Source organism: Lacerta agilis, chromosome 4 (assembly GCF_009819535.1).
Source record: "Lacerta agilis isolate rLacAgi1 chromosome 4, rLacAgi1.pri, whole genome shotgun sequence".
Taxonomy (NCBI): domain Eukaryota; kingdom Metazoa; phylum Chordata; class Lepidosauria; order Squamata; family Lacertidae; genus Lacerta; species Lacerta agilis.
In genome coordinates, this window is record NC_046315.1 from 22,817,640 (window position 1) to 22,828,151 (window position 10,512).

Genomic DNA, 10,512 nt, shown 5'->3' on the forward strand with positions numbered 1-10,512 from the left:
TATCTCAAACTCTATATTTTAACTCGAAAAGTTGGGGGTGGGTAGTCTTATACGCCCAGTCGTCTTATATGCCGGAAAATACGTACTGTAGTTCTTGATTTGCAGTGTTACTTTTTGAACCTTATTAAAGTCATCCATTCTTTCCTATGACTTCTTGCAGGAATTCTAATTCTGTTGGGGAAATGATTCCAGCATTCCTCGGTTCTCTTTCACATTCAACCTGTGGAGATCTTTCAGATGCCTGGCCTCTTATCCAAAATCCAGCTTGCTGTGATAGTATTTCTTTCTGTGAGTCATACCCTGAGCTAACAGGAGAAGATGAAAATTCTTTCAGCCTAGAGACTGAAAAAACAGCCATTGTGGATTCAGATAACGAACAGGATTTAAGGGTATTCATGTCTACAAAGTCTCATTTTGGAAGCTTGACAGAATCAACTGAACTTTCCAGTAAGAGTCCTTCCAGTATCACTGCTTCATTAAACCAGTTCTTAACTGCTGAACCACTGTCAACAACAGAGCTTGACAAAACAGTTAGTGATTCTATAAATTGATGGCCAGGTAAGAACAAAGCATTAGTTGTCTACCAGGTGAAGTACTATGTAGTATCAATTAAACTTTTACTAATACTATCTAGGATAGTTTGTAAATTGTCTAGCTGAAATTGGTGTCTCAAAGATCTTTCACTAATAATTCTGCCTCCTCTTGTATATATTTTACATGCTTTATAAAAGCAGATTTATGCAAATTCCTAACACTTTTAAAATCTTACTTTGATTTGCATAGCCATTCCTATTAAAGTCTATGACAGTGTTTTTCAACCTTTTTTGGGCAAAGGAACACTTGTTTCATGAAAAAAATCACGAGGCACACCACCATTAGAAAATGTTAAAAAAATTAACTCTGTGCCTATATTGACTATATATAAAGTAATTTTTCAATTTTTCCCACGGCACACCAGGCAACATCTCGCGGCACACTAGTGTGCCGCGGAACAGTGGTTGAAAAACACTGGTCTATGACCCCAGCTCCAGTCACGTGTTCACAACTAAGAGCTCCCGAGGAGGGCATGGATCACTTTATGTGCATCTGAAGTTGAACTCAGCTCATCTGGATGAGCACTGGTTCCACGTCACTTGCATATGGATCTCTCTTGCTGTTTTAAAGTCCATATCCCTGTTTTGAATTGTTATCTTGTATTATTTTTGAACAATACTTAAGCCCTTTATATCAATATTATATTTATTATAACTTTAAAAAGAATGCGACTGTATAATACATTTGCAGGCTTATATTGTATAGGACCTGAATTTAAATAAGATAGTGACAAGATGGCGGACTTAGGAGGGCTGCTGCAGGGATTAGGCTGATTCCTGGACAATCCCACCAGCAGGGGACAGCAGGACAGAGACGGGATGGGGTTGTCAGAAGACACTTTGAATGTCCCCAGAGGGAACTGGGGAAGCAGTATAGACTTGCTCTGTGGGCCGAAAATATTTTTCTTTCCAATGTTTCTGATTGGAATTGACCTGCTGAAAGTACTTTTCCTATTAATTAGAATATAATTAGTATACAAAAGCTTGTATTCAGCAGTAAATAATAAAAATGACAAAGGCATCTTCTTATGACAGTGACATCTAGAATGTGGCCAGTTGTAGGTTCTGTGCATATGGCTAACACCTGCCATCTTGCTCTCTTTTAGGAATCTAAAGGACCTTTCTTGGCAGCCTTTAAACTGAATGCTTCCCAACGTGCTTCTCTTTGAATGCTTGTGGATGGAATGTGGCCTGGATCTCGATGTTACAAGGTTTCAGAAACAGCTGAACTAAATTGGCAGCATTTCAAAGCTCTCTCAGGCAGTTGCATTTGAAATACAGCAGCTGTATGAGAAAACTTCAAGGAGCAGCTTGGTAAAAGACCAAAGGCAGATCCATGCTACTCTGTCTCTTTTCTGAACAGCAAGCTTCTGTGTCTCATTGACACAAGGAAAGTTTGGTGGACTGATCTTACTGCTAAGCAGATTATGTAAATATAAAGAGCAATAGAATTTTGTGTATGTGTGTGTGTGGCTACTAATAGCAGGTGTTTGTCCATTTTTCTGTTAGCAAAAGGAAGCATTTAACAGGATTTTCAACAAGCTGTACTGAGTCAATACATAATAGGCCAAATATACAACAGTAAAAAGAATCTCCTTTTAAAAATAATAAAATGAAACTTCATTGTGAACTTGGAAACTTTGGGGTCTGCCTGTTACAATACAGAATGCATAAATACTTGTGTGGAGAAAACATGCTGTGAAAATTGCAAGACTATACTAAAGTGCTTTTTTCACAACTATTTACAGTGCAATCCTATGCATGTTTACTTAGAATTCTAAGTCCCACCGTATTCAGAGATGCATATTCCCAGATACATGTGCAGTTCTAATGTGGCAGCAACTTTGCTTGCCAAAAAATGTTAACTCCAACTCCCAGCCAGATATTTCTCCCATAATTTTTTACATTTCTATGATGGTGTGCTAAAACTGTGGGTACTTTGGCAGGAAAGCTAAATACTTTTAAGTCCTATTGATTTCATTTGGAATGCTTATGAGTAGTGCTGACTCTCACAATAATACCAGGAGGACTTGAAGTGTTTGCTTTTGGCTAAACTATATCCTGTATATTTTTAAAACTTTTAAACAAAGAACCAAGACTTTTGTGTTATATTTAGTGGAGAATCCTTTAGTAACATTGAAAAATTAAGGCTGTATTCCTGTATACACACCAATGTGGGAAGCAAGCCTCAAAGAATCAGAGTTGGAAGGGACCTTGAGGATCATCTAGTCCAACCCCTTCCAACTAAAGCATCCATGACAGAAGGCCATTCATCCTCTGCTTAAAAAATACATGGAGTTTAGTTTCAAGCAAACATCGAATGAAACTATACTATGTTAGAAAACTTATGTTACAAAATTCACGTTTTTATACGCTAGTGAAAACCTGCAAATAATACATATACTTTTTGCATGAAGAACCATATATGTGTATAAACTTTGTAAATAAAATAATCCAATGTGCATTTCAGTATTCTGCAAAATGGTTAAGACTATGCGTGGAGACTACTGTTTACCTCTAAAAACTGCTTTCAAAAGGCCTGTGGTATGTGCCCCATTGTAATAAAGATCAAAAGTTTGAAGCAAGAACAGGATTTTAAAATGTGCATATTGTGTAAATGCAGTTTACAAAATGTTTGATTCAACCAAATTGGTCTTGATTATGTTGCCTATGGCAAGCAATTTTGTATATGCCAATAGAAAACATACACTGAATTTTTTATACTATTTGCTTTCAAACAAAGATGCTTTCCCAATATTCTTTTACATGCAGGAATGCAAAGGGGTGGAAGAAGACTGTAAATTACAACTTTGTGTATATGTTTATATATTTTTCTATTTGTTAATAAATAGTCATTTAAATACTATTTGTATATATGTGTGTTTCAAACATAGATCTTCACCTAAATAATGTTATATTTTAGAAACATGTCAAACCATCTCAGTATGATTCTGCCTTTTATTTCTTTAGGCTATAAGACTGATCCATGCTTCCTTTGTTGCTGCTGCCAAATTTGGAGCAAAGCAGGGAGGGGAGGGGGAGATGCTTGTATCTTCTGTGTCAAGATGCACACTCTCCCTCAGATATAATAACCTATCTGTGCATATGCGCACCCACAAACTGGAAGTGGCGATGGATAAGTAGGTCACTTAGTTTCCTGTGTTGTCACTTTGAGTGAACATTTGAAACAGTCCTGTGTTCCCATTTCTTCAGCTTGTGGCCTTCAACTGCTTTTCTCAACTAGAAACTTAGAAGAGGACCCATGTCTGCACATAAATCATTGTCAGACAAAAGCAATGCAGTTAATAAGAAAATTTTGTACAAAATAGTAACAGAACTGGTGTAATGCACAGCCTGGTCTCATTGAGCACACATTAGGTAAAGGGACCCCTGACCATTAGGTCCAGTCATGTCCAACTCTGGGGTTGTGGCGCTCATCTCACGTTACTGGCCGAGGGAGCCGGCATACAGCTTCCGGGTCATGTGGCCAGCATGATTAAGCCGCTTCTGGTGAACCAGAGCAGCGCACGGAAACGCCGTTTACCTTCCCGCTGGAGCGGTACCTATTTATCTACTTGCACTTTGACGTGCTTTCGAACTGCTAGGTGGGCAGGAGCTCACTTTAAATGGAAGGCTCTGCCAGTAAGCAGATGCACTCACCTAACAACTTTTAGGGTGTGGTAGCATGCCCACCAAACATATTAACTGAAACTGGGTATTGCTTGTCACTGAGGTGGGCCTCTCCTTCGACCACCTGCTCCCCAGCATATAATCAGTGCCTCCTAGGCCCCTTTCTAGGAACCAATTCTGAACTCTCGGCCCATTCCTCCCTCCCCACTGTGACCAACTCAGCCATCTCTCTGGAACTTGTGACAGCAGTCTTCACAAGTCTTGCCCCAGGCGCCTTTGTTTAAACAAGTATATCCAGTGAGAAGATCTACATAGGTGTCTGAAGATCTAACAAAGTGTCTGAAGACCCTTCCTACAGTAGCATGTAGAATCATAGAATAGTAGGGTTGTAAGATGCCTATAATTTGAAGACTATTGCAGCAGATCTGCTTGCATATCATTTATAGATGCACACAGTTATGGGCTCTTATGAAACTGAGCAAACAAGTACAATTCCATAATTAATTCATGCTTGCCTATACACCACAGTAACATCAAATGGTGCCTTGCATATCTTGAAACAACCATCACAATCAACACAATATTTTGCACCTTGAATAATGTGGTGTTCTCACATTGTAACTACTTGCAAGCAGAATAAATTAAGTTGTCTGTACAAGGTGCAGCAAACCATATTGAGAAAAAAACATATGAAGAGCCCTGCTAGATCAGGCCAAAGGCCTTTCTAGTCCAGCATCCTGTTCTCACAATGGCCAACAGGACGTCTGTGGGAAGCATGAAAAGCAGAACCAGAACATAACAGCACTCTTCCTATCTGCAATTCCCAAGCAACTTGTATTCAAAAGTATACTGCCTTTGAAAGAGGAGGGACAACACAGCCATTGTGGCCAGTAGCCATCCATAGGCTTATCTAGCATGAATTGGTATCCTTTTAAAGACATCCAAGTTGATGGCCATCAGTGCCTTTTGTGGGGGCAAATTCTATAGTTTATGCGCTGTGTGAAGAAGGATATTTCAGTGTCCAAGATGGGTTAAGCACAGTTAACATTTCTCCTTTGTTGTGGAACCTTTTGAGGGCTTTAACTTTGCATGCACCGAAGTCTTTATGAGCAATATCTCCTGTAAATTAAATTAATCCTATCGCCTCCTCTCTAAGCCTTATGACTAGAGGTTTAGATTACAACCTGAAGCACATTCCAATTCAGTCGCTGTTTGAGTTTTTTTATTTTTTAGGGGGGGGGGAGAAAAAACAAAGACCACTTATTTGAGCTAGTGCATGCCCTCTGCAAGAGAATGCGACTGGTATAACTTGCATAACAAAGGAGCACAATGTGCACACTGTGTTAGCAGGGTGCAATTTAATCCATACTTGCTTTAGGCATGAGTGTTGCTGGCACACCGTCCTTGGCCCTTGCAGCACACAGGAGCTCCTTTGATTGTGTCCTGCAAGGCAGCCCCATCTATAGAATGAAAAGGGCTGCAGGTGGATTTGCCAGCAGTCCTGCTGTGATTCACATCAGCAGTAAATGATGGGATTAGAGGAAATGTTCCATAATAGTGTACTGACAGGGAGAGCTGTTTGAGGGCATACTAAGGTTCAGGGTAAGTGACATCATTTCTCCAGCAGGAGTAATGTTAAGATTTCCCTGTAATTTGGTTTTGATAACACAGGGGGGTGGGGGGTGGGAGGGGAAATTATTCAAACAAAGGAAAATGTGCACTGCTGGGCCCAGTTCAAGGTGCTCGTATTAGGGCCCTGAATGACTCAGGTCACAAATATCTGGGGGGGAAAACTACCTCTCTTCAGGCCTTTTCAACTCTTGGTGGTTCCAACGCCCTCAGAAGCTGGGTAATCGTCCTGGGAGAGGGCATTCTCTGTGGCAGCCCCTAAATTGTAGCACACAGGCAATTTCAATATACGGTTTTGGGCAAATGTTGAAGACTTTCCTCTTTATCCTGGCCTTTGACACCTGAGGTGTATATTTACGAGGCCCACTCTACTTTTCTGGTTGTGGGCTTTTTTGTTGTAATTTTAAAAATTGTAATTTGATTTAAAAATAAATAAATTGTAAGTTTAAAAATTGTTTCAAAAACCAACCGAGTGACTTCAAGGGCACAATCTCAGAAGAACAGGATGTTGGATGAGACGGGCCCTTGGCTTGATCTAGCAGCGTTGATCTTAGAATCATGGAATTGTAGAGTTGGAAGGGACCATGAGGGTCATCTCATCCAGCCCCCTGCAATTCAGGGATCTCTTTGCCCAATGTGGGGTTCGAACCCACAACCCTGAGATTTGACTGTGCAGAATGCAGTTACTTGACTTATTGACAAGTTCAGAAACATTTTTTTAAAACCTTCTAAATATTGGGCTATTGCCTTTTTAAAAGCATCACCCCCTCCTTTCCTGATTGCAGCTGACCAACAGTTAAACAGAGTCGCATTTAAAACTGAGCGAATGTGTGAACAGAATGTGAAGGCTCCGAGACAAATTCTCTCTCATTTCAAGAACACTTCATTACAATCATACCAGATTCAAAGGGATGAGAACAGAGATAGCGTTCAATTTGACTGAGCTGATTAGTGTCAAGGCATCAAAAAAAAAAAAAAAAGTTCAAAGGCATCATTCGTCCAGGGCCTCTGATAAAACTTTGAAGGGAGGTTTTGAAAAGCCCAAGAAAGAATCCTCTCAGCTTCCATCCGGCAGATAAAACGGGGATTACAGACCCATGCTGTCCTTTGAACCTTAAAAAGTCCTGCTGGCTAACAGAATAAGACAGGGTTCAGAATAATATCCCGCTAAAAGCTGTTGCTTCACTGACTTCATTTCACTTCTTTAAAATTTATCTACTCATTTGCAGTTTTTTTCAAAAGGGCTTCACAACCAAAAGTTACCAAAGCGGTGCACGAAAAAATAAGATAAAATACGAAAAGTTTGCAAACTCAGTAAACTAAAAGCAACGAAACTTTTTAGCGAATGGTGCTCCATCAAAGGACTAGGTCACACTTCCAGGAAAGTCTTCTTGCTAATCTCATAATGGCCCTGGTCCCAAGGTGTCTGAATGCAGCAGATGCAATGCTTTAATAGACCTGTGCATGGGTTGGTGTGGATGGGCAAATGATGTGGCCACAAGTAGTAGGAGAATACACATTTCCATCTGCATCTACAGATCAGCACATAAAGAATAAGAATTTATATCTTTGTTCTCCCCCTCCCCTCCCAAAAAAATATTAAGCAGCTGTCCACAAATGCAGCCTACCGATGCCCACATACTAACACCTTTTCCTGATGATCAAGTAACAGTGAAAACGCCTAGACATCTGGTTGGTCATTGTGAGAACAGGAGGCTGACCTTTAATCTGATTCAGCAGGACTGATCCAACCAGATGCCTATGGGAAGCCTTGCAAGCAGGACAGGAATGTTAACCTCTCTCTCCTCACTTCTGTTTCCCAGACTCTGGTACTCTTAACCATACTGCCTCTGACACTACATTTACTCAACGGTTGAGTGATGCTCGTTTCCAAGTAAGTGGGTTCAGGTTTGCAACCTAAAATAGGTATTGCAGCTTTAGAAACACCGGTATATAGAAAGCTGCCTTATATTGAGTCAGACCGTTGGTTCATTTAGCTAAATATTGTCTACACTGACTGGCAGCAGCTCTCCAGGATTTCAGGCAAGAGTCTCTCACAGCCCTAATTTGAGATGCCAGGGACTGAAGCTTCTGCGTGAAAATCCAAGCCTCGACCACTGAGCTATAGCTCTTCCCTGTAACTAAAGCTTGAAGGTGTTGCTCGTGTCCATTTCCTCTCTGGGAGTGCTGGGCAAACCATGCCTGTCCTTATAGGCCTTCCAGGTCCACCTGCCTGGAGTGGCTGCCTGCAGAAAGTAACTTGCATCCTTTTCCCCACATTGCAAAACAGATAAAGGAAGACTAAAATACTCATATTTTCTCACGGGGGTAGTCCAGAAGCTAGCAAACTGATGAGAAAGTAGAGCAATGTTAGACTTCTCTCCATTCCAAATAAGTCAGAAAAGAAGAAATCCAACAACAATAAATCTGTCTGCCAGATGATGTTTCCAAAGTATGCTAAACAAAACTTGTTCTATTTATAGGCAATTGTCTTCATTAAGCACCTTGAGAGTCGTCTCCTCCCCTTTTCTTATTGTCAGCCATGCCGTCACTGCCTAGTGTATTCCCTTACAGTAGGTGCCGGTTTAAAAAGAAACATTGGATAAACAGGTCAATCAGTACCCAAATTAAACGCAGTGTTGTTGCTTTCTTCCTCACAAGCAATGAGTTACAACATGTTACCTTTCATTTCTGCAAAGACAAAAGTGCACAGTGCAGATTACTCAGCTTCAGAGAAATTATATATAATTGTACCCTGAGGCCTGGAAATCCTGAAAGATGCTGAAGCACACAGAGCTTGCTCTTTGCAGAAACACCCAATTTAATTTCTCCCTGGAAATAACAGCTTTGATACACTTTTGTGCATCGTGTACCTGTGATCCTGGAAACTGACTCCAGGCTCCTACTGTAGTGACTGAAACATACTACCACCCAAGGAACATTGTTGTTATTGGGCAGCCTCTGGAAATGCTGTATACAGTAGGCCTAATACTTGAAATCTAAAAGAAATAGCTAAAACCAAAAGTTACTGCTTTTCGCTGAGCCAAGGAAGTCAGTTAGGATTCATGTATTTGCACCTTGCCAGCACTGTCATTCATACACACACACACACACACACACACAGAGAGAGAGAGAGAGAGAGAGAGAGAGAGAGAGAGAGAGAGAAATAAGTTTACTTCCAAATACTTCCAAATAACCAGATACAAGATTACTCCCAAGTACCAGGGTATACGACTGCAGCTGCAACTAGGATGCAATTCCCTACTGACAAGTCTCAATTGATTCTGTGGGACTTACTTGTAACCTACATAGGATTGCACTGGAGAAAGGGTTGCCAACAATGGTCTTACGGACCCAAAAAATTAATCAGGGAAATAAAAAGCAATGGCCCTACGGACCCAAAAAATTAATCAGGGAAATGGCTGTTAAAGTGATACAAATGTGCTTTAAATGTGTGGTGGCGGACATGACATTTGACAGTATTAGAGTGCAATTCTCATCTATATATTTGTGTCATGGATGAAGAATGACTCATGGATGAGTTCACCCCTTTACTGAACCACCACTTGGTACATTCCACCTCAGTTCCAGCTGGAACTGATCAACAGCTTCCACAGACACCTGGGCTGGTGTTACAAGCAAAGGAGGGGCCAAAATGCTCTTTCACCTCTTGGGTGCATATGGTGTCTGAATAAAGACTAGGGCTGTCTCAAGGCAGTTTGTTGCCTGAGGTGAAGGACAAGATGGCAGCCACCACTGTTCCACATACATACAGAAACCGTTTGGAACAGCAGTAAAATCTCACTTCAGTACTGGGAATGTGCTCCACTGTGCCTGAGGGCAACAGACCACATACAGCTCTGTCCTCTGAGTAAGGGGCCTCAGGACATGCAGTTTCCACTGTCTAATAGTAGAGCTAGTCCTGATAAAGAAAGAGCGTATAGGATTTTGAAGCAACAAGGGGGGGAAGTTGGAGAAAAGAAGTCTCAGCTGCCTGCTGCCAAGGTAAATAATACATCTTAACTATATCCTACAGATGTGATTTGATATTTCCTTCTGTTGGTTCAGTTTACTGTTTTTGTGGCCTGCCTTCTAGGATAGAATGTTCTGGAGTAAAAATTAAAAAAAATCTTAACCAGGGGAGAGACAGAGAAGCACCACTGTAAACAAAACAAAACAAAACAAAACAACAAAACAAAACAGATGGACCTCCAGCGTGTTGAAAAATAGTTCTTGAAAATGTTCACTTGAGGATGGTGGAATTTCCCTTGATTGAAAACCAAAAACTTACTATTGCCCCAGAGAAAGAGCACTGCTCAAAATATGTCAAGCACAAATGAGGTTCTTCTGAACCTGCATATATTGCAGCCTTCCCTTTGCCAGCATTTCCCTAAATTGTGGGTGCAGGTGGGGAGTGGAGAGAGGGAGAGAGAGAGAGAGAGCGCACGAGAGCGCTGTGGGGCTGGTGGGGCTCTGTAGTTCTTCTTCACACAGTTACAATAAGGTAGGGAAACATCTGAAAAGGGGTACATTTCCATCTGTGAACTGGACTCTGATAGCCATGTGTTCAGCATCCTTTCTGGGAGACATCTGCTTCTAACTAGCAACTGCTGGGAACTGCTGGTGAATATACAGTAACTGGCTTGCCCTTATTGTGAAC

The 10,512-nt window shown here is 41.0% G+C and overlaps 1 protein-coding gene across 8 annotated transcripts in view; it reads left to right on the forward strand.

The window, feature by feature from the left end:
• TNFRSF19 (TNF receptor superfamily member 19) overlaps nt 1-2,187 on the forward strand; it is a 48,141-nt gene extending 45,954 nt beyond the window's left edge. For 7 of the 8 annotated variants that reach the window (XM_033146325.1, XM_033146330.1, XM_033146331.1 and 4 more), the window contains 2 exons: nt 161-558; nt 1,700-2,187. In XM_033146325.1, the coding sequence (XP_033002216.1) occupies nt 161-551 (391 nt within the window). In that variant the 3' untranslated portion in view covers nt 552-558; nt 1,700-2,187. The remainder of the gene's footprint in view (nt 1-160; nt 559-1,699) is intronic. The other variant, XM_033146328.1, reaches the window with a different exon arrangement.
• The last annotated feature ends 8,325 nt before the right edge of the window (nt 2,188-10,512 follow it).